The sequence below is a fragment of the Octopus sinensis genome, linkage group LG6 (assembly GCF_006345805.1).
Source record: "Octopus sinensis linkage group LG6, ASM634580v1, whole genome shotgun sequence".
Classification (NCBI taxonomy): Eukaryota; Metazoa; Mollusca; class Cephalopoda; order Octopoda; family Octopodidae; genus Octopus; species Octopus sinensis.
This window is the reverse complement of record NC_043002.1, coordinates 47,425,616-47,451,530: the sequence shown is the minus strand read 5'-3', so window position 1 is coordinate 47,451,530 and position 25,915 is coordinate 47,425,616. Positions and strand designations below refer to the sequence as shown.

The following is a 25,915-nucleotide window of genomic DNA, read 5'->3' as shown; positions in this document are numbered from 1 at the left end:
ACTCTCATCATAAGTTGAATTTTATAATAAAAGTATTTTTGTTCTTGACATCAGTAACAAGCTTCTTCTGACTCGCATTCTATCAACTGTAGCATGCCCCTGAGTTCTGTCTTACATTTATTTCATGTCATAATGACATTTGTCACTGTTTTCACATACATACACTGGCAAATGCACTTCTTTAACATTCTGCAAACAGCCAACATTCCCTTGCAACCTAAACATTTCATAGACATAATAAGCTACTCCCATTCAACTGCACTGAAAAGCAGTCACTATACTTATACCATAGAAACAATTTTGAAGCTCTGTGCTCACCTAACTCATGAAGTTAAAACTCCTTAAGTTGCTACACATAACTGGCACACATGCAGGTGGCACATAAAAAGCACTCTTCGAATACTGAGCCTCACAGAGGTGATGATACATGACTGAGACCGTTGGTTATATGCTGTGCTTGAGAAGACTTGTCAAGCCAAGTGAAATTGTAGTTGTAACCGATGCTTGTGACACATAATTGGCACCCAGTTACTGGTACCAGTGACATGTAAAATGAGGGTTGGCATTAGGAAGGGCATCCAGCCATAGAAACCATGCTCCAAATCAGTCTGGAACTTGGTGCAGCTCTCCAGCTTACCAGTTTCAGTCAAACTGTCTAATCCATGCCTGCATGAAAGGCAGATGCTAAATGATGATGATGACGCATCATGATCTCTCTTGACAATTTCATATGTATGACATTGCCACTCCTCCATGCTTGCATGGGTTGGGCAGAATTTGTTGAGGTGGATTTTCGTACAGCTGGATGCTCTTCCTGTTACCAACCCTCATCTGTATCCATGTAGGTAATTTTACCCATAACCAGACATGTTTACATGGGAGATTGGAAATGAAGAACACTGACTGCATACACACACATGTATATATGACAGGTTTCTTTCAGTTTCCATCTACCAAATCCACTCAGGACTTTCATCAACTCAGAGCTATAGTAGAAGACACTTGTTCAAAGTGCCTCACAGTGGGACTAAAGTTGAGACTATGTGGTTGGGAAGCTAACTTTTTAATTACCACATGTGCCTATCCAAAAGAAATTATATATATATATATTGTGCTTGTGAAGACCTGTTGAGTCAAGTGAAGTCATTGTTGTGGCTGACGCCTGTACAACCTGGTTGGAACCCGTGCCTGTGGCATGTAAAAAGCATTTGAGTGTGGTCGTTGCCAATACCACTTGGTTAGTACCCATGCTTGTAGCACATAAAAAGCACCATTCGAGCATGGTTGATGCCAGTGCTGCCTGACTGGTCATGTGCCAGTGGTATATAAAAAGTATCATTCAAGCGTGGTCATTATCAGTATTGCCTGACTGGCTCTCATGCTGGTAGCACATAAAAAGCACCATTCAAGCATGGTTGATGACAATACTACCTGACTGCCCCTCGTGCTGGTGGCATGTAAAAAGTACCTAGAACATTCTTGGAGTGGTTGGTGTTAGGAAGGGCATCCAATTGTAGAAACTTTGCCAGATCAGATTGGAGCCTGGTGCATCCTTCTGGCTTGCTAACCCTCAGTCAAACCATCCAACCCATCCCAGCATGGAAAGCAGACATTAAACAACGACGATGCTGATATATATATATATATATATATATATATATATATATATATATATATATATATATGAGAAAAGTTAGCCATACGAAGCTCCAAATGTAGTGTGCAAGAGAAACGACTGTGCTGGTATGGTCATCTGTTACATATGGATGAGGACAGCTGTATGAGGAAGTTCCACTCCCTAACTGTTGAAGGAACCTGTGGAAGAGGTAGACCCAGGAAGACATGGGATGAGATGGTGAAGCATGACCTTTGAACATTGGGCCTCACAGAGGCCATGACAGGAGACCAAGATCTTTGGAGATGTGCTGTGATGGAGAAGACCTGGCAACTAAAGTGAGATTGCAGCCATGCATGTCCAGCCCAGTTAAGAGTAGCCCTGATGCATCTGGTGGAATGGTATGCTTGAGAAGACCTGTTGAGCCAAGTAAAACCAATATCTTAGCTGTGACCAGTGCCCTCTGACTAGCTCCCATGCTGGTGGCATTTAAAAAGCACCATCCAAATATGGTCAAGGCCAAGTCTGCCTTACTGGCAGTATGCACTGACTGGCTTTCGTGCCAGTGCCACGTAAAAAGCACTCCCAAATGTGATCAGTGCCAGGACTGCCTGACTAGCCCCCGTGCTAGTGGCACGTAAAAACGCACCATCCAAACGTGGCCGATGCCAGTACCCCCTGTCTCGCTCCCATGCTGGTGGCCCATAAAAAGCACCATCTGAATATGGCTGATGTCAGAAACCCCTGACTGGCTCCTGTGCTGGTGGCTTGTAAAAAGCACTCACTACACTCTCGGAGTGGTTGGCATTAGGAAGGGCACCCAGCAGTAAAAACATTGCCAGATGAAATTGGAGTCTGGTGCAGTTGCAGACTCTCCAGACCTCAATCAAACCATCTAACCCATAACAGTATGGAAAATGGACGTTAATCGATGATGAGGATGATTATATATATATATATAAACATACATACATTCATACATACATACATACATACATACATACATACATACATACATACATACACACACACACACACACACACATATGCATACATATACATATCAGATAAAACAAATAAAGTGAGAAAATAGTTATTCCCTTAGTTTACAGCTGTTTTGTTCTCATGTTAGTTATATAAATTGCATTACATCACCCTTCACACATATATAAAATATACATATAAATATATATGTACAGAATATATAACTGCTTCATGCTAGGTTAAAACATTCCTTCTACTACACACAGCAAACAGTTTCATCATATATCACAAACACTAAATGCATTCAACACATTACCATATATGGCTTGTGATATGGGTGTGTTGACTCTAGGTCAAAACAAATTCCGAGAAAAAGCAGTTGAGAAAAATAAGAAAAGAAAGCAGGATGTTAAATAGGTACAAAATGTAAAATAAGAAAAATAAAAATTTGATTACGTGACATCTCATACTTTAAAAGCTTATTCTTGCTATACACACATGGACACACACACACGCGTACATTCTCACATACACACACACACTCACATGCACAAACACACACTCAGAAGCAATGACAAGAGACTGAGACTTCTGGAGACATGCTGTAAGTGAGAAGACCCAGCAAGTAAAATGAGATCACAGTTTATTCTTTAAAAGCCTATTCTTGTTATACACACATGCACACACACACACACACACACACACACACTCACACTCTCTCTCCTCCCTCTCTCTCACACACTCTCTCTCACACACTCTCTCTCTCTCCTCCCTCTCTCTCTCTCTCTCTCTCTCTCTCTCTCTCTCTCTCTCTCTCTCTCTGAGAATTTAAATTGTTTTTTACCTTTTTTTAAATCATGCATAATGTTTTTCCAGGAATAACACTTGTTGTTTGCTTTATTGTGTAATATCACGTCCGTACTGAACGTTCATAACTCTCATGTCTTGTGAGTATGATAAATGAGCTATTATATAGTTGTTTTGCAAGATTGTTAGTGTGAAATTATGAGTTGGAGCAGATATCTTTATATTTTGGGATGGTCATTTTCTTTTCTTTTACTGTGTCAAATAAACACACACTATGTATTCGGTGTTCACTTCAGATTTATTTTATTATTGCTCTTATTTTATGTCCTTTGGAAATCTTTCATCACACATCCTGTGACCTCTTCAGTGACTCTCCATCCCATGTGTCTCTTCTTGTTTTCATTTGTCCTTCTATGGTGTGTATCCTTATCTGTGCGTGTGTTTGCTTATTTTGTGCGTGTGTGTGTTGTCATACCATGAGTTGACCTTATTTATCTTCTTGGTCTTTTCTATGCTATTCCAGTATTTACTCCTGTATAGCAGGCAGATCTCATTCGCATCATTCTCTATGATGACCTTGTACTTAGCCCTGGCTTCTTTGTACACTCTAGTCCTGTCCCTTTGGCAGTAGCCAGAAAACTGCATGTGGTGGATGAATTGTTGAATGTGTCCTAATTCCATTTGGTTGCACATGCGCAACACATTTCTCATCACTGCCAGAAATCTTGGACCCTTGTATCTCCTCTGTGAGGCCCATACGAAAATCCTTTCTCACCACTTTGTCCCATGGCTTCTTGGGTCTACCTCTTCCAAACATTTCCTCCACAATTAGAGATCAGCACTTCTTGATGCAGCTGTTTCATCTATATGCATTACATGACTGTACAAGCACAGTTTTCTCTCTTGCACACTATATCTGATGCCTTATATACTCATTTTTATCTCTCAGATCACATACACTCTGTTGTATATGCATACTGACATTTACCCATTGTTATGACGTGGGTGTAAAATAGTATTACCAAAATAAAATATTTAGATTGGGATTATCTAAAATGCCCTAACACAGAATTATTATGTTCACACAGAACACACCCCATACTACTCAAATGTATTAACCAACACACATCACACTAACACAGTAACCAATACAGTCGACCAACACTGTCAACCCCCTTGACAGTTCACTCAATCCTTATTTATTGAAATCCATTAGTTCACTTTCAGTCACATGGGGGTGTTCAGGATTCTCCCACAACATCTCCCCTTTTTGAGAAACTCTCACATCTCGCCTTTTTGAGAATTAGACTCTGCCAGGAGTTTAATATCTTTTACATTTAGGGTCTGATTCCAATACTGCAAATGATACCTTACACACAGTTCTTATTTATTGAAATCCATTAGTTCACTTTCAGTCGCAGGGCGTGTACAGGATCTTCCCACAGCATCTATCCAGCAGAATATCCAGCTGACTTCAGTCTTTTCAAGTCTGCACATGCTCTCAGTAGTCACAGCCCATCTCTCACTAGCTTGTAGTATAGCTACATATATGTTCACATATATGTGGAGAGACATTCATGCACATATACATATGGACATACATACATATGTACATTCGTATGTACATACGTACATACTTACATACATACATGCATGCATGTATGCATGCATGCATGCATGTATGCATGCATGCATGTATGCATGCATGCATACATACATACATACATACATACATACATACATACATACATACATACATACATACATACATACATACATACATACATACATACATGCATGCATGCATGCATAGCTGTTCATTCACAGGCATCATAAACCTGCCATTTATTCCAAGGGAAACACTCTTTGTTATTAACAGAAGTAGCAGCTCTCTGAACTTTGCCCAGCCCATTCTTATTCTTTCAGAACCACCTCCTGCACTACTAATTTGATCACCTAAGTAAAAGATAGGGTCTATTACTTCTAGGATTCTCTCACACATGTCAGGGAGTCTATTTTCTGTATATTTCTGCTACTTTCTCTCTTTACCTTCCACCCCTTATGTGTCCGCAGCTTGCACTGGGTACACCATATGGAGTTTCTACTGATGCCTTTTCTACATATCAAGTGGAGGCGTCTCGCTGATAGAATCTGTGATTTGTCTGTCTTCCTAATTATTAGGACTTTAGTCTTTACTAAATTAACTTGAAGGCCCTTTCATTCCAAACTTTGCTTCTATATGTGAAATTTCTTCTCTAGTTCTAGTAGTGATTCACCAATAAGAACAAGGTTATCAGCATAGAGGGGCTCCCAAGGAAAAGCCAAGAGGACTGTGATAAACAAGAGGGAGCCAAGAGCCAATCTCTGGTGGACTCCTACTTGTACACTAAATTCCTTGCTATACATATTGACTAAAACAATAGTCCAAAGCTATTGTATATCTAGAATATTGAAAAGCAACAATTTCCTTTTAAATTCTATAGCAGTTTCAATGATTAAAATACTAACATCATCCATATAATCTTAATTAATATGCAAAAGTTCAGAATTAATTTTATTTCCTGATAAAACAGATTACCTACCACATTTAACTTTATCAATTATCTATTTTAGTATGTTAAGTAATTATGTGGACGGTGATGTTTGTGTTTCTATCTTTGAATTGGCAGTAGAACTTAGAATGAATTATGGAAACTATTTGCTGTTTTACAACTCTAAATATATACAGATATAGATATTGATATGTATGTCTACATATATGAATATATATATATATATATATATATATATATATACAGCCGTGTTATACATATAGGGAGAGACATACATACATACAAACATACCAGTGGTGAAGGGTGACTAGAAAACTAGGGCATGCAGCCCACCACCACAGAGGTGTAGTGGGGATTTCCCCGTGTTCCCCCACTCCCCACCTGTTTTCCATGAAAGATGTAATATTATATATGCTTTGAGATATGGGCGGTCTGAAAACAAAAATAGTTTCCCCATCTAAATACACCGTTTTGAAGTAGTTAATAAGACATGAGAAACATACATATAACTTTGGAAATCACCTTCCAATGATTTCCTTCAGTAGGTGCTATTCAAGCTGTCGACCTTGAGGAAAACGCTGAAATTCTTTTTAAAGTTTGGAAAATTCGACATTCATGAACTCTTGAAGCTGATTGAGAGACTACCAAAATAAGTAAATGAGTATAGCAATGTGCAACTTCTGTTAGTGATGCAACTTTTCTGTCTTTACTGACATTAAATTATCCCCTAAACCTTTCTTGAAGCCTTTCCTTCTCATCAAATCACAAAGCATATAACAGTTCAGATTTCATTCAAAGGTCTGTAGTCTCACCGAACATAACAGCAACAAATGCTGTTTTTTTCGATCATTGGTTTAATTACACCTTCACTTGTAACAGCTATACAATTAAATGATTTCATTTTGAATATCACTTGAAAGTGATATTCATTTCCAATATCACTTCATAGCTGAGAAAATGAGTTCTTATACTGACAAACTAACAGACATGGGAAACAGAAAAATTTGTTCAAAATGGGTCATTTTTTTCATTCACTCAGACTATTCATAATACTTTCGATCAAAATAACGATGACATTCTTTGCAGCCCACTTCGGTTTTGATTTTCAGCTTAAGCTTTGGTTTCTCTTTTCTTATGTGTTTCAAAGTTGGGGAAAGTAGAGATTAAACTGAACTAATTAACCCTTTTACCATCTTGGGGTTGATTGAAGGCATAAGAAATTCTCCTTGGTTATAATTTCTTTTAATGAATAAAAGCTTTATGCTAATAGATAATTTAGGTGCTACTTTACTTCTTTACGTACCTTTCTTAAATAACTTGAAATATTTAAAACTAAATTTTAAGGCTTTGGCATGAACGAATGGATGGAATCTTTACTTTTTAATCCTGCACACAAATTGTCAGTTTCTTCTTTTTGCTTGATGTGTTCAATAGTCAAGAAAACTCTGAGGTGACATGACTGAATTCAGGTTTTAAGAAAGGATCAAAAATACTGTTGGTTAAATCTTTTTAGAAAGCAAGCATGGATGTGTGGTAAGAAGTTTGCTTCTCAACCACATGGTTCCAGGTCCAGTCTTCTACTAGTGTCTTCTGTTACAGCCTTGGGCTGATGAAAAAATTTGTAAGTGGACTTGATAGAGGGAAACTGAAAAAAACCTGTGGTATGTGTGTGTGCGTGTGTGTGTCTGTTTGTTCTTCACCAATGCTTGACAACTGGTGTTGCTCTGTTTACATTCCTGTAACTTTGCAGTTCAGCACAAGAGACCAAAAGAATAAGCACCAAGCTTTAAAAAACTTATGGGGTAGATTTATTAGACTAAAAATTATTTAAGGTGGTACCCCAGCATGACCACAATCTACTGATTGAAACAAGATGAAGATAAAAGATAGAATATGTACTCTTTGGTATCAAATTGTATGAAATATATCAGAAAGCAATAAAACAAACTTGTAATTTGACTAAATGTGCATTTCTCATCTCAATCTGTCCAACTGAGGAAAGTCTCAGGAAAGTCCTCTGAATAAGCAAGTTTTTGATCTCTGCTGCATATGACAGTAAAAACATCTGCACGTCAAGAGATAAAAAGATGATAATGTGTCTGCTGGCTTAACACAGCTGAAAGACAAGCAGTAAAATATCTGTTTTCTCTGTCTTTCTCTTTCCTGATTATTCACTCATTTTGTCCCTCTTTTTTAGACTCCCTTCTCAAAAATAATAGAATACAAAGCAATTAACATCACTGCTCTTACTATGACTGAAAGCAAGCAGTAAAAATTTTTCTTTCTATTGACAACTCAACATAGCTGAAAGGCAAGCAGTAAAATATCTGCTTTCTCTGTCTTGGCCACTCAGGTTTTATTTCGTTTTTTTTTTTTTCACGCACCCTTCTTGAAAATACATGTATATTTCTTGATATGTATTTTGTGTGTGTACAGTGTCCTATTTGTGTAGGCATATACATATAAGTGTGTGCATACAACTCTGTGTATTTTTCATTTTTTATTTTACTCATTTATTAATTTTTTGGCAGTTTATTTTGTTTTTACATATACATATATATATATATATATATATATATATATATATATATATATGCAATCAAACATATATGTTAACAATGTCCATATCTGTTTTATTTATCTCTCACAGGAATGCTTTTTTATGCCAGTCAATACAGTGGAGGTGAAGGCGATTTTATTGCTCTTAATTTGGAAAACTATTACGTAGAATTTTCATTCAATTTAGGAGGAGGTACAACTAAAGTTAGGTATGTATATTTTTCTGTTGAAGTTGTTTTATAGAATTGCTTTTCTAAAGTGGCGGTATCACACAAACAACTGATTTGTGTATGAGTGTGTGCATGCATGTATGCATGACTTTTAATACTTTGTTTTTAAGTTTGTTCTTCAATAGCATGGTTTATATATATATATAATATATATATATATATATATACACACGCACACATACATATACTCACATATATATATATATATATATATTATATATATATATAAGAAAAATAAAAAAGAGTGAAAAAACTACAGAAGGCTTGTGTTATAATTTGAGAAATTTGAAAAGACTATATGAAATGGGTTATTTCTCCAAAAACTATGTTACTATACACAAAATTTTATAACATTTTTCTAACATAATGACTTAAATATATTCTTTAACCTTATAACACAAGCTTTCTGTAGTTTTTTCACTCTTTTTTATTTTTTATACATCCAACAACGTGATTTCACACACCAACTCTCTCACCTATATATATATATATATATATATATATAGGGAGAATTCACAAAAGACACAAAAGACGAACACAGGTGGTGTAGACAACAAACAGATGTATTAGTTTAATGCTCAAGAAGTGAAAATGTCTTAAACATTTCAAGCCTACGCTCTTCCACAGAAAGGGACACAGAAAGAAACAAAGAGAGAAAATAAAGAATGTGTAGTGGCTACCGATCTATCATGGCGATATATATATATACATGCATACATACATTATTATGGCTGCCCCCTCTTTATCGAGTATGGCCATTGCACGAAGCTTAACTGTTACTGGTGCTGTGATCGAATGTGATTTTTTTAGCCCAGCTAAAGATCTACAATGTCTTGTACAAAATTGGCAACTAAAACCTTTACTGGTAATAGCTGGCTGTAGTTGTAACTGGGCTTCATGTACCTTTGCATGTCGTTTAAGTCCTCCTGCCGAATTACACTCTCTTCCACATGCCCGACAGATATGATTAGTATGGTGTGTTACACCACCACCAGTGGCCAGGTTGTCACTCATCTGTCTCGTTTTATGACTACGAAGATGACTCATGAGTCCAGCTTTACTGAGGCAGGGTCTTGCACAGACATTGCATGTCAGAATCAAAGGAAGACCCTTCTGGAAGTGTAACAGTGATGCCCTTCCTGACATCCCACCTTACTTTCTCATGTGCAACTCGAGATTTCTCAAAAGTGGCTGTCCCCTCGTGCACAATCCTTCTCCACCTACTACGATCAATAGCTATGCCTTCCCATGTGTCAGGAGAGATATACATACATATGTACGTATGTTAGTAGAAAATATAAAAATCAATGGGTAAACCTGAACATTGCTCCATGCTTATCATTGGTACTGTTGTGGTCACGTGATTGCAGTTTGAGCCTGGTTGTGCCATTTTTCTTTCTGGCATTACTGTGTAAACATGGCTGCTCCACTAGCAATGTGCACCAAAGAAGAACAAAGAGCAGTGATCTGAGAGATGGTAATGGTGAACCAGTTCACCATTACCATCTCTGAAGCTTGCTGAATCTTCTTGTCAGTGGTAGAGGTTGATGGGTGTCCTGATCTCTCTTCATGTATCATGCTTGTCCAGCCACTTTTAAACTTCTCAATCACACAAACACACTCCTACATGGTAGTGCACTGTCCCTATATTGTGCTTAAAGCCTCTGATGAATTTCAGCACCTGACACATCTTCCAACCAGAGAAATCAGATCACTACTCTTTGTTCTTCTTTGGTACGTGTTGCTAGTGGAGTGGCTATGCTTACACTGTAAAGCCTGAAAGAAAAATAGTATGATCAGGCTCAAACTTTGATCACTTGACCACAATAGTACCAACTATAAGCATGCATGTACAGTAGGTAATGTGACAATAATAAAGATATATTATGGTGAAAATGTGGATAATTTTTGACTTCTCCTCACATACACACACACACACACACATATATAAATATATGAATATGCTAGAAAATGTCTATCAAACTGTGTCTGAGAGTGCATATGTTCGTGAGCCCTTACTTGCATCTGTCTGCATGCAAATTTTCTAAAGCTATATGTTTACTTTTTCCACAGGAGCTCCCAAAGAATATCATTAGACAGTTGGCACAATGTTGTTATTAAAAGACACCACCGAACCATTGAAATGATTATTGATAATGAAAAATCTGCTGATGGAAAATCAGATGTATGTTATTTTAAAGTGTATCAAAATAGCTATATGATATAGTCTTCATTTTTACAGAAACTGTTATTTTTTTCTTTGTCCATATGAAATTTGTAAAAAGCTTCATTCTTCATTGTTGTAAACATTTTAGTTACAAATTTTTGGCATTTGTAGAAATACTTATTTTCTTCATTTTGTAAAATTTCATTCTGTATCATATCATTTTAAATAAGTCAGGCTAAAGAAAATTTTTTTCTTTTCAAAGTATATCTTGCTAGATACTGATTGTCAACAATACTTCAGTAAATAATTTCACAAAGCTCATAAAACAGAAATGCTATATTTTTAACTTCTTTAAATTTTATAATAAAGTACATTGTCAATAAAATATGTCTTATCACTTTGCAGGGTGTAGTTACCAAATTAAACTTAGCTCAAAGAATATTTATTGGTGGTTTTCGAGATATATTTGATGTTCCGAGTGATACCAACATTGAAAAAGGCTTGAATGGTGCAATTCAACGGGTAAAACCATTTACTTCATACAACAGTTTTGTGTTTAATTAAATGTCTTAGTTATTAAGTAATTCTAATTATTTAGAAAGATTAAGCATGATAAATAATTACCATGTACTTGGATATGAAAATATGAATCCATTGCAGATCCATTGGATTTGCAGCTTTGACTTGTGTATGGAAAGTAGTATGTAAGTGATCTGAGAGAACAGCTTGGAATTAAAGATATCAGCATGTACATAAAGGAGAAATGACTGCACTAACATTGACATGAAGATAAACTGTCTAGCAAGCTAAGCAGTCCAAAAAGTTCCACTAGTAATATAGAAGTTTTTGCCCTACTACACCGAAGTGACATGGCTCCATAAGTGTAACTAAAGGTAACTCATGTAGAAAAATTACCACAATTGAAATAGTTCCAGACTGAAGAGAACCCTTTGTTTTGCAAGACAACTGTAACATCAATGCCATGATAATTACATCCAGTTCAATTTGCTAGTAGCTGACAATGGGAAGAGCATCTAGCTAACAACTAACAATATAGCACAACAGATTAAATTGTAACATTAATGAGAGTAACATCTGTCATAATAGGGCTGCACACATAGAAAGAGATTTCAAGTTTGAGCACTTCTCAAGCATCATCAGGCAATCATACAACCAACTGTAACAACACAACCTGTCATTTTAGAATATGAGGAACATATAGAAAATGCAGACTAGATTAGAACAAAAGATGCAATGATTAATTGCTGGAACGCCGTTCATCATGAGGCTCCAAATCAGGGCTACCTAGGGCTAAACAAAACAACTTCTTTTCCTAATTTAAGACTTTCCACTGTCAATGCTTGTATGATAGAAGGAGAGGGGCCTCATGAAATGGTTGAAATATTAAATACATAGCAATGCCTATGCCTATTTTGAAAATATCATATATTTTATTATTTCAGGTCTACATTAATGACAAACTATATGATAACCTAATCACAGATGCTATAGAGACAAAAGGAGTCACCAAATATAAAGGTCCTCCCTGCAAAAAGAATCCTTGTTTAAATGGTGGCATCTGTGTTCCAAAGCTTCATATTGCTGAATGCCGATGTCATAAACAGTTCACTGGTCACAAATGCCAAAATGGTTTGTAAATACTTGAACACTCAAAACTTGATGTTAATTTTCTTTCAATATACACTCACATAAACTTAACTCTTTTTCTCCCTTTTGCTCTTTTTCTTTCCTTCTGCTTCATACAATATTACATACTTATTTTTATGCATCTTTCTCTTATTCTCACAACAAATACACTCACACAAATGTCTATACATGTCAATCATAAACCTCTTTCTTACATATACACTGACATACATATGCATTTTTCTAAAATAATTTAAAGTAATAGGAAATTAATAAACACTGTTCTATAGTCAATTTTATCTTCCAACTTGTTATAAGTCATAACTATTTTGATATTAACTTACTTATACCACCCCTGGTTCTATGATACAAACTTCCTGTTTAAAATGATCCAAATTAAAACCTTCGAAATTACATGTTGCCTTACATTTCAAACAACAGTTTAATAATCAGTTATTTTTGCTTGATATATAACTACTTTCAAGATCAATTAAAATGAAGTGGTATATTTCAACAAAAATATAGTAATGAAAGGGTGTTGAAATGAAATCTCTTGATTTAAATTATCAATTTCCATATATATTATCTTGAATCAGAATAATGGGTAAGAACAATATACGTTGTTTTTTTTTATTATTATTCAATTGTTAATCTCTGTGCATATTCTATTCCACAGCTATTGAAACAAAATCTCAACTGAAATTTGAAGGAGATACATTTTTAGCATATCTAAATGGACTAGATCATAAGTAAGTGGTTTTATTGTAATTGTACTATATTTTACCTTCCTAATTCTATTTGAGCACCTTCAAGTTTCTAAAGGTTTTAACTGATTAAGTTCTAAAGTAAAGTGGGATCCAAGGAAATTAGTGATGGTCTACATTAGCAATCAATATGTATAATCTGCTGACGGTGGAATAAATTGATTTGTCATGAGGTTGTAGAAAAAAGTGTATTGTTATATGCAGAGCCTTTTATAGGGAAGCTATTTTCTGATTGTACTGAAGTGATAAGGAGTTGTGGGAAAGAGCGGGAGAGAGGAGGAATAGGGAAGAAACAGAAAAAGAGAGCAAAGGAGAGAGAAATAGCATAAGAATAGTAAATAATAAAGGAAGAGGAAGTTACAAACTTTATGCGTTTGACAGTTAAATTAATTAACACTGGTTTGCATTTGGGAAAAAAATTTATTCATGGATATCATGTTACATATTCTTGGGGTGCTGATTTTAATCTCTAAACCATTTTGCTCTGTCACATGAGGATGCTGAATAAAATACAAATTAATAATAATAAAACGTGAATTTTTAATAACTCATTGCTTTATTAAAATGAAGCAAGTAATCAAGGAAATGTACATTCTGTTACTTTTAAGAAAATATGTTTTCCAAATCAACATGAAATGAACCACGTTCATCATGAAATGAATCAAAATTATCAACATCAAACCAAATGAATGTAAAAAAATATGCTCCTAATGGTTAGCCTACATATTGATTCAAAGGAAGGAGGACCACTTTGATTTCCATTTGTGCTGTGCAGCAGGACCATCACGTTTCAATGACCAGCAGTAATCCACCATTGTGTTAACATTTCATTTGCCCTTGTATCGAGTTTCTATGGTGCAAATGTCTTGATGGAACCACCCTCCTAGTTCCTCCCTGCAGTCCCCACAATTCTTGGGAAAATAGTCAAGATGTAGGTGCAAAAATTGCATCTTTACACTCATTCTAGACCCAAGTTTTTGGAAACTTGATATCAGGTATTGGATCATTTTTTCATATTCTGGGGAGCTGCTGTTTCCCAAGAAGTTTTGGACACCCTTCTTGAAGGAAAACCAGGCATTCACTTCGACACCTGCTAATGCTTCCTCAAAATGCTTGTTCCTCATCAATTCCCAAATCTAGTGACCAACAAAGATTCCTGCTTTTAGCTTGCCTTCACTTATACAAGGAAACTTTGACTCCAGTTACTTGACGGTAGCTCCATTCTTGTTCAGGGCCTTTGCAAAATTTTTCATAAGCCCTAATTTGATGTGGAGTGGTGGCAGCAGAATTTGGAGTTGGAGGTCAACTAGTGGCACAGCTTTCACATTGTGATTTCCAGGTAAGAAGCTGGTTCTTGGTGGCCAGTCTTTTTGTTCATAGTGCTTCTGTCTGCCGTACTATCCCAAAGACATAGAAAACAGGGATACTTAGTCTATTCCCCATGAAGACCTAGTAAGAAAGCAATAATTTTTAAATCACAAATAAGAAAATTGTGGTTGTGTACTTGATTGCAGTTATTACCGTCTTCATATTTTCGTAAGTTTCTGGCATTTGGACACTATGGCCAATTGGCACAGATGCAGCAGTGTTGCCATTGTAGAGAAGAACAGCCTTTAAACTTCTGTTAGAAGAATCAACAAAGAGCCTCCATTCATCTGCTTTGCACAACATCCCCATGTGTTCAAGAAAGCCAGAAATATTTGAACAGAAAACTAAAGAATCCTCTTTCTTAAAGAACTAAGTGAACTCTGTTTTATGATGATGGCATCAAACAAATGTTGTTCCAGGAGCTAGATGCTTGTGTTCCTGCAGTCTAGAGCCAAGTAACGGTGTACTTTCTTTTGGAAGGTTAAGGTCCCTAACCAAGTCATTGAGCTCAACTTGGTTGAAGAATTTGGGATCTTCATTTGTTGATGGCTCATAGTCTACTTCCATCTCATTAGTATCACCAATATCAGACTCTGATGAAATTTCCTTTGTCTCGGGTGGCACAGGTACAGGAATCTCACCTGAGTGTGGAACAGGCTTTATTGCTGAAGGAATATTTTGGTATATTATGTGATCTCTAGTCTTCTTGTTGAATCCAGCTACTTTAGTCATACAAAAGTAGCAGTGGTTCATCTGCTCCTTCCATACCATTGGTATGCCAAAGAGCATACATTAAAGTTTTCCAACTGATCACATTTGAAGCTTACTGATGCAACTCTTGCAAGCTTTGTGAGATGCAAATGGCTTGTCCTGGTCTCCCAGTTTGCAGCTAAAATAAGCTAAATAGCAGTGCTTCAACAAAGGAGTAATATTTCTCTGGGAATTTGAAGGGGTGAATTGTCCTCAGACATAGTAGAATATATCTGGTAAATTGATTCAGCCTCTAGACATATTCACAGACTGAAAATAAAGAAAAATATATTAGATTTAACATTTAAGTCAATATACGGTAATTTATTATTTACTTATGTTATACAAAAAGAGAAAAGTAATGTCTCTGTATAACTTGACAACCTGATGTGATAGAGATGAATAAAAATCACAATGACTCATTATTTTTCATATATATTCAGAAAAAGATACCATACAGCCAATAAAAAAATCATGCAGACTAGTGTAGTCAATGAGTGTTAGCAAATTTGTAAAATAAGAAATGGAGAAGGTAAAGATCAGGAAAATGAAAGAGAACGAGATGGTTAATAATAATCCTTTTGACTAAAGGCACAAGGCCTGAAATTTGGGGGGAGGGGACTAGTTACTACATCAACCCCAGTGTTTCACTGGTACTTAATTTGTTGACCCTGAAAGGATGAAAGGGCAATGTCGACCTTAGCAGAATTTGAACTCAGAATGTACTGACAGGCAAAATACCGCTGAGCATTTCATCTAGTGCGCTAACGATTCTGCCAGCTCACCACCATAAGATGGTTTATAATAATGCTAGGATTATGGGATGCAAAGAGGTTGACAAATTTCAAATTTTAAAAGTGAGGGTGGGAGTTAAAGTTAGAAGTGAGATAAAAAAAAAAGAAATAATAATTGTAGTTACTAAATTGCAAACATATTAACGAAGGGAAGTTGATTAGGAGAATTGAAAGCAATTGTTAATGCCCATGGGCAAGGATATTCAGAGATAAAAGATAAGGTATTTTTCCCTGTTCTTTTAAAGGAAGGGCAATTAGCTATAAAAACACCTGTTATGTATATTAGCTATAAAAACACCTATTATGTATATTAGCTATAACAACACCTGTTATATATATTAGCTATAACAGCACCTGTTATGACATCACGTGACTACACATGCTGAAAGAAGGTTGTAAATTAACATTGCATTGGTATCATCATTGTCATCATCATCATTCTTGCTATATATTATTGATGATCTTGAAGCTAAGGCCTTATGTGCAAATCCTATACAGTGAGCTGACAGAATCATTATTGTACTGGACAAAATGCATAGCAGCATTTCTTCTGGGTTTTTTACATGCTAAGTTCAAATAGCACTGAGATCCCCTTCCCTCAAAATTGCTGGCCTTGTACAAAAATTAGAAAGAATTATCTGTTGATTGTGGTTTACCAAGGGCTATTTAACAACAACAAAAACAACTATTTTTGATCATCTCTTTCCTTTTCACCAATCTTTGTTTTAATCCTGTCATATTTATCAACATTCATTTTCAGAAAAACTTCTCAACAAGCCAATAAATTCCGTCTACGCTTTAAAAGTAAGAAGAGAAGTGGACTCTTGTTCATAATGAACCAAGGCAATACTGTACGACAAGATTATTTTGCTGTGGCACTCGTGAAAGGGAAAATGCAACTGAGTTACAACCTTGGAGCTCAAACAGAAGAAAACCTCCATATTATTCGTTCTACATTAAAAATTAAAAATAATGAATGGCATGTCATTGAAGTAGAAAGGTATTTAGACAATCTATTTCTCCTTTCCAACCTTTTGATACAAACTTGCCTGAGACTGCTCCTGGCTCTCTGATAAAATCTTTTTGTCTTATAATGATCTAAAATTTCATAAACATTTCATGTTGATGTATGTTCTAAAGACCCACATTTAATTTACTAAATTCTTCATTATTTTCAAAATAAATTGAAACAAAGGCATTATATTTCAACTGGAATGTAGTAATAATAGGGTTAGTTTAGCACCCAATTCTCTCTTTCTTTACTTTCAACAGTCTCAGAATTAAAGGACTATATGCCCTATAATGATAATGGTCATATTATTGATTTTATATTTTGATTAGCTATCACTTATCTGCAGGTCTGCTAAATGAAGTCTTATCAGGGCTTTTAACAAGAGCAACAACAATAACAATGAGAAATGCATAGTTGGCTTAGAGTTTTAGTCTTTTGAAATTACATCAATTGTGACCATACTGAACAAGGAAGTGCTTCTATTGTTTGCTTATGTTCTCAAAGTAGAAGTCAATAGAATCAGGATTAGTTAGCATTGCATTCACAGACTACAGTCATCTATAGATAAACTAGTTTTGTTAATAATTGTAAAAGCAACAAGTGCTATTACTGTTCTATACTACTTTATGAACAAGTAAGGTAGCCTCTTTGTAGTTACTTGATGTAATAGATTGAATACTGAGGCCAGTGCTTGTTATAATTGAACTAGATGTATCTCTGGATAGGTAGATTAAATGATCCTTTGGTTATTAAATATATAAAATTCTTTGTAAATATCAGGAAAATAAGAGGATTTAATCATTATATATAATTACGGAGTGGCTGTGTGGTAAGTAGCTTGCTTACGAACCACATGGTTCCGGGTTCAGTCCCACTGCATGGCACCTTGGGCAAGTGCCTTCTACTATAGCCTTGGGCCAACCAAAGCCTTATCAGTAGATTTGGTAGATGGAAACTGAAAGAAGCTCATCGTATATATATATATATATATATGTATGTGTATATGTTTGTGTGTCTGTGTTCGTCCCCCCCCCCAATATCGCTTGACAACCAATGGTGATGTGTTTACATCCCTGTAACTTAGTGGTTCGGCAAAAGAGACCGATAGAATAAGTACTAGGCTTACAAAGAATAAGTTCTGGTGTCGATTTGCTTGACTAAAGGTGGTGCTCCAGCATGGCCACAGTCAAATGACTGAAACAAGTAAAAGAGTAAAGAGTATATGAATTAAATTGATTGATTGTATGAGAAAGTTATTTGTTATAAATAAATCTGTAATATATAAAAGTTTGTATTAGTTAATTAGTTGTTTAGATACCAAATATTTCTCAGCTTACATTTTGAGTAAAGAAAGGAGACAGTAAAAAGTGTGTAAATGTAGGTAACTCTAAAAACACAGGAGAGTCATGACTGCAATACCTTTGATCATATCTCTGCTCAATCAGAGTTAATCTCAGGTTAAACAGCAAAAAGACCTACTAACTATATCACCTATATTAGCTATAACAACACCTGTTACCATCAGCTTCATTAATTATATATCAACATTTGCTGTATCTTCTACATTGCCTGTAATACCACCTTTTCTGTAGACCTTCAATAACTGTAACATCACTTGCACTAATTATAATCTCACCAACTACATCAACACATTAGCTATACTATTGAAATGTTTGTCCTTGAATAACTACCAAATCACCTACTGCATTATCTACTTCAGTTTCATTAACCTAAGAAACCACTTCACACCAACAAAACACAAAAACTTTTCCTACTAATATGCAAATTACATAAATGAGGACATTTTTAATATTTAAAAAATTCCTGAAAATCTATAATAGTTTAATCATTTTTGTAAAAAAAAAAAATAAATCTAACTTATTGACAGAAATAAATTGCTTTTTTGCTGTTTTTTTTTGTGTTTCTTATTTACCTAATTTCCTAAAATTATTTTTTTATTTCTAACAGAAACCAAGAAGAAGGAATTCTTAGAGTAGATGATGCTGTTCCAATCAAAAGGTCTTCACTTAGTGGGGCTACGAAACTGGACACAGATGGAGAATTATGGATAGGTAAATGTTAACATTTTTTTAATTTGCTGGGTATTGAATGTGGCATTATATATATATATATATACCTTCAACTTAAGATGAAAGTAAACAAAGTTTGCTTGAGAAGTGTTGAGATGTATTGAAAGATACAGAAATAATTTATTCTCAAATACATGATAATGCTAATACATATATTACAATTTTTTCCTGTAATATTTGGATAGTTTATGCTGTTCATGCTATTGTATTAACATTATCATGCATTTGAGAATAAATTATTTCTGTATCTTTTATATATATATGCATGCTTATTTTCAACAGCTTCTCTATTATTAAATAACACGATTTTTGTCCATGGGTAGCAATTGTTATTTCCTATTTGCTTACTCCTAGAAAGTATGAAAAATGGCTAATATTACCTCCAAATTTTCCTTTTCCTACATTTATTCCAACCTAAAGAATCCATCACAACACGTGGTTATGATGCTCCACCACTACACCTCCTTGTCATCAAAGATGCACATATTGTCAGCCACTAAGGAACATGCTCAAGTGGTTAAGGTCAAGCAACTGACAAGCAAATCTGTGGTATTGAGCAGAATATTTGCTATAATGGTATTCTTGCTTGAACAACTCAGCACTGAATCTGTCCGAAATGTAATGAAAAATAGATCAGTTTCAAAACATTGATGTCCAGGACACCAAAGCAAAGTTTGAAAAGAATAGTAGTCATTTCCTTTAATTTCTAATTAGGAACAAGTAACAAATAACAATTACTGACAAAAGGAAAACAAATGGTTCCGGGTTCATTCCCATTGTGTCGCACCTTGGGCAAGTCTCTTCTAGTGTAGCCTTGGGTTGACCAAAGCCTTGTGAGTGGATTTGGTAGACAGAAATTGAAAGAAGCCCGTCGTATATATGTATATATATGTGTGTATGTGTGTGTTTATGTGTTTGTGTCTGTCCCCCCAACATTGCTTGACAACCGATGGTGGTGTGTTTACGCCCCGCAACTTAGTGGTTTGACAAAAGAGACTAATAGAATAAGTACTAGGCTTACAAAGAATAAGTCCTGGGGTCAATTTGCTCGACTAAAGGTGGTGCTCCAGCATGGCCAGAGTCAAATGATTGAAACAAGTAAAAGAATAATGAGTAAAAGAGAGTGTAATCAATTTTCTAACAAAAGTTTTTTGCTTACATTATCTATATTAGAAATAAATATTGTGCCAATGGCAAACAAAATCGTGATTTAAAAAAAAAAATCTACTCAGCCTGATAACGGGTCATTAAAAAAGCACTTCTTACTTTAGACTAAGCCTTAAAAATGCTTTAAAATATTATATGATCCTTTAATTTAATCTGAAATCTTAATGAACAGCAGCCATTCATGACTAAAGTTCTCAAGATGTTTATTTTATAACTATAATTATATTTTATAATTACAGTTATATTTTTTTGATTTAGCATTGACATAATTTAAAACATAGATTACATTAAAAAAGCAACCAATGAAAATTGACTGAGCTTTACGAATGGATAAATTCATAACAGGGTTGACATGGCTATATGGATGAGATGTTTGCTTCCCAGTCAGTTTCAATCCCACTGTGTAACAATCATAGAAGACACTTATACAGTGTGTGTGTATGTATATTTATATGTGTGTGTGTGTGTCTGTATGTATGTATAATATGTGTGTATGTGTGCGTGCGCATATGAGTGTCTCCTTGTTTTGACATCACATGATAGTTATAAACAAGCATAAACATGATAGTTATAAACAAGCAATGTTGTTTGTTTTCAATCATTCATGAAAAACATGTCAGGTCATGGGGAAAAATTAGCTTGCTTGGAAACAAATGAAGGTTAGCAACAAGATGAACATCTGGGTCGTCAAACATCAGCCTCAACAAGTTCCATCTGACCCATGCTAGCTTAGAAAAGTGAATGTTAAATGGCAATGATGATATATTACCAAACAGAGGATCAATGATTCAACACTCTATACTAATATTATACTTTGTTTATGAATGACTGCTAAATCATATTCATCTAGTTTACAACTAACTCAATAGAGTTAGTACAGCTAATTCCTCTTTGTTGTCATTATCCCTGCCACCTACATTGATGATGGCAGCAGTGGTTGCATTGTTGTCATCATCATTGTTTTCTGTCTACTTTCCATGCTGACAGGAGATAGAGGGGTAACTACAGTCAAAATTAACATAGGTGCAGTTGTGGCTGTGTGGATCGGCACAGTCATGGCTGTGTGGTAAGAAACTTGCTTCCCAATCACATGGTTCCAGGTTCAGTCCCACTGTATGACACCTTGGACAAGTGTCTTCTACTATAGCCTCAAGCCAACCAAAGCCTTGTGAGTGGATTTGGTTAATGGAAACTGAAAGAAGCCCATTGTATATATGTGTGTGTGTCTGTGTCTGTTCCCTCCACAATCACTTGACAACCGATGTTGGCATGTTTATGTTCCCATAATTTAGCAATTTGGCAAAAAAGACCAATAGTATAAGCACTAGGCTTTAAAAATAAGTCCTGAGGTCAATTGTTCAACTAAAACCTTTCAAGACAGTGATCCAGCATGGCTGCAGTCAAATGGCTGAAACAAGTAATTAAAACAATGTATTAGGGATACTGCATACCTAAATTGATCAGAGGTCTCCATAGAACTTGCAGGTTTCTTGTAAGTGATATGTTTCTGGTTTGACTTCTACAACTAGATACTTTTCCTAACAACATGAAAGGCAAAGTCACTCTTGGTGGAATTTAAACTCAGATGAAATGCCACTAAACATACTGACATACACACATGTGTATGTATATATATATATATATATATACACACACATGTATATATATATATATATATACAATGACGGCCAAAATGTTCAGAACGGCATTGTTTTCGTCAGAAAAGTAGATATAATTTTTTATCAAAGTTGTTTTATATTCTATAATTTTCACGGACAATAAATACGATATTATTTGTTATTGCCTGAGATTTTGGTGTAATTTGAGAGGATGATACAAAAGTTATGGATGATTTTGTGATTTACTGCAAAACCCATGGCGGCCAAAATGATCAGAACGGTTGCTTTTACTCCGTGTTTTAGGATATTTAACCGTCGAACTCTAATGTTTTGAATTTGTTTACATGACGGTTCGTTTACTAAACATTAGTAAGAATATTTGCAGTGTACTTTGTTAATATAATGCCACTTACTCCGTTACCAATTCGTCAGCAGATTATTAAGCTTCGAAGGAAGGATAATTTAAGTATTTGATCTATTGCAAAGATTGTTAACAAGTCAAAAAGTGTTGTACACGGTATTCTTAAGGTCTACGATGATTGTGGTTCGTGTGAAGCAAGAAAGTTTACAGATAGGCCAAGAAAAACGACCAAGAGAGAAGATCGTGCTATGGTAAAGCTGGTTAAAAAGGACAGATTTAAAACTGCTGCTGCTGTTTCTCGGAAAATGAGCATTGTATTGAAGAAAACTTTATCTCGAAAAACTGTATCTCGTCGTTTAGTTGAACATGACCTACAAGCAAGAGCACCTGCAGTGAAGCCACTGATCAGCTCCAAGAATAAAAAGTGTCATCTTACCTTTGCAACCAAACATGTGTTGTGGTCTCAAGAAAAATGGCAAACGGTGCATTTCAGTGATGAATCTAAGTTTATGTTATTTGGCTCAGATGGGAAAAGGTACGTTCGTAGAAAAGTAGGTGAGAAATTGTCGCCTAAATGCCTTATGACTAGTGTTAAATTCGGTGGAGGAAGTGTCATGGTTTGGGGATGATATCTGGAGATGGTGTGAGCCCTTTGGTGTGATTACATGGAAAGGTAAATGCAGGAGTTTATAAACAACTTGTAAAAGATCATGTCTTGCCTGTGCTGAGAAATTCAACTAAGCGACCACCCATATTCATGCAGGACAATGCCCCATGTCACAAGGCTAAGGTGGTCATGAACTTCCTTAAGGCTGAAAAGGTTATTGTTATGGATTGGCCTACTCAAAGCCCAGATCTCAATCCTATTGAAAACGTATGGAATATTCTAGGAGAACGTTCGAAAGCCAGAAATCCTAAAACAACTGAGTGATTATGGAATGCCCTTCAGGAAGAATGGAATAAGATCACCCAGCAAGAAATTGAAAATTTAATTTCCTCATGCAGTCAAAGATGTCAGAGTGTGATTGAAGCTAAAGGGCTTCACACTAAATATTAAATAATTCCAGTATTCTCTGTCATTTTTGATTATTTTGTTATTTTTTCAACCGTACTGATCATTTTGGCCGCCATGGGTTTTGCAGTAAATCACTAAATCATCCTTAACTTTTGTATTATCCCCTCAAATTACACCAAAATCTAAGACAATAACAATTAATATTGTATTTATTGTCTGTGAAAATTATAGAATATAAAACTACTTTGATAAAAACTTATACTTACTTTTCTGACGAAAACAATGCTGTTCTGAACATTTTGGCCGCAACTGTATATAGGAGGAGCCTTCTGTCGGTTATGATGATTAGGGTCCCAGCTGATACAATCAATGAAACAGCTTGCTCATGAAATTAATGTGCAAGTGGTTGAGCACTCCACAGACACGTGTATCCTTAACATAGTTCTCAGGGAGATTCAACGTGACACAGTGTGATAAGGCTGGCCCTTTGAAATACAAGTACTACTCATTTTTACCAGCTGAGTGACTGGAGCAACATGAAATAAAGTGTCTTGCTCAAGCACACAATGTAGATATTATTTTGTCTTGTTCTAAACAAGACTAAACAAAGCATAGTAGGTCCCCAACCGGACTAAAGAGTCCTCATGCCAGCATATAACTACTCAACCTCTCTACAGAACAAGGGGTCTAATTGACATGGGCATGATTGAAAGTGATAAAGGGAATGTGTGATAGGTGAATGAGTGAACAAGGGTACTCTGAGATAAGTATATATAATCAAGTCAGCATGACCAAGAGGACAGGGTGATGATAAAAGGCAATGTGACCCAGGAGGTAAAGCAAAAGCTGAAACTCAGGGTATGTGGGAGAAGATGAGTATAACAGCAGACAGAATGAATGCAGTTGATGTGACAAGTATAAGAGGGGAAGGAGGGATGCAAAGTATACTTAACACAGTTGGTCCAATTTAATCCCCTATACATAGATGTCAAGATGGGCTGCAGAAGTGAAGTGATGAGCTTTATAGTAGGGAAAATAGAAATTAAATGAGGTCTGTACTAATGGATGGCATAAATGATACAGCTGGATGAGTGGATAAAGATAAGGGCAATAGGAAAGTGAGTGAGAGGAAAATTAGACAGTTTCAAAGTGTGTGTGTATTGCAGTATTAACAGACTTGGCAGCACATATGCATACACACATACACACGCGCGCGTGTGTGTGTATATATATATATATATTATTTTCTTCAAAAATACTATATATTTCTTTTATATTAATAACACAGTATTTTCTTTATTAAATTTGTATTGTAAATTTCCATATTTTTGTATGTTTGACTGTTATTTTAATATATAATTTTTTTTTCCTCCAGGAGGCAAAAAGAACCTTCCAATGGGACTTCCAAAAGATTACTATGTTGGATTTGAAGGTTGTATGGATTTTGTTGAAGTGGATGATCAACGTCTAAACTTGGTGTCAGATAGAAAAGACGACAGTAGCCCTATTGCATATTGCAGTTAATGACGTCTTTTTTGTCTGGTCCTTGTGGATAGGTTTCATTCTTGTGCACAATTTAGACTCTATTCTTAATGGTTGTGCCAGGCCTATCTTTTGACAAATTATAAGATACTGCTACAAGACAAACCAAAAACCAAAAAAAAAAAAGAAAAACAAAAACAAAAAAGAAAAATGAAAAGAAAAATAAATTGTTGATTAAAAAAACTCAAAACAAACAAAAAATAAAACAAAAGACAATTTTATTAAAGTTTTATCAGCCTTCATATTTGAAGGATCATCTTTAATCGTTGGTGGAAATATCACAACATTAGCAAACAGCTCTTCCTTATCCATCTTTTATTTACCCTTACAGAAGAATATACATACATACATATACAACATACATAAATAAATGTGTATGTATATATATATATATATATATATATGTATATATGTATGTATATATGTATGTATGTATATGTATGAATTCTTCAATTTATATACTATTAAAATAAAACAGTATATACACATGTATGTTTGCTGCTGTGAACTTGCACAATTAATTGCAAACAGGTTTTGTTTTTTGTTTTAATAATAAGAAAACAATTTATCATTATAATATTCTGGGGATTTATTTCTCTCTCACTCTCTCTCTCTCTCTCTCCCATTCATATACAAATACATGCATATACATATGCTTACAGTCATTCACGTAGTTCACAACTTATATTGCTGAGTGATGTATATACATTTACATGAATATAAGTATATGGATGATATTATGTACAACTAGGGACATACACACCTACATGTTTGTGTATACATCCATACATACATACATATATATATATATATACACATATGCACTCACATATACATACATATACACATATATATGCATACACACTACATAC

At 35.1% G+C, this 25,915-nt stretch overlaps 1 protein-coding gene across 14 annotated transcripts in view; it reads left to right on the top strand.

Moving 5' to 3' along the window:
- Positions 1 to 25,227, top strand: part of LOC115213470 (agrin) — a 771,489-nt gene extending 746,262 nt beyond the window's left edge. For all 14 annotated transcript variants that reach the window (XM_029782456.2, XM_029782458.2, XM_036503873.1 and 11 more), the window contains 8 exons: positions 8,609 to 8,726; positions 10,821 to 10,932; positions 11,320 to 11,436; positions 12,378 to 12,564; positions 13,238 to 13,310; positions 16,998 to 17,237; positions 19,218 to 19,321; positions 24,877 to 25,227. In XM_029782456.2, the coding sequence (XP_029638316.2) occupies positions 8,609 to 8,726; positions 10,821 to 10,932; positions 11,320 to 11,436; positions 12,378 to 12,564; positions 13,238 to 13,310; positions 16,998 to 17,237; positions 19,218 to 19,321; positions 24,877 to 25,025 (1,100 nt within the window). In that variant the 3' untranslated portion in view covers positions 25,026 to 25,227. The remainder of the gene's footprint in view (positions 1 to 8,608; positions 8,727 to 10,820; positions 10,933 to 11,319; positions 11,437 to 12,377; positions 12,565 to 13,237; positions 13,311 to 16,997; positions 17,238 to 19,217; positions 19,322 to 24,876) is intronic.
- The last annotated feature ends 688 nt before the right edge of the window (positions 25,228 to 25,915 follow it).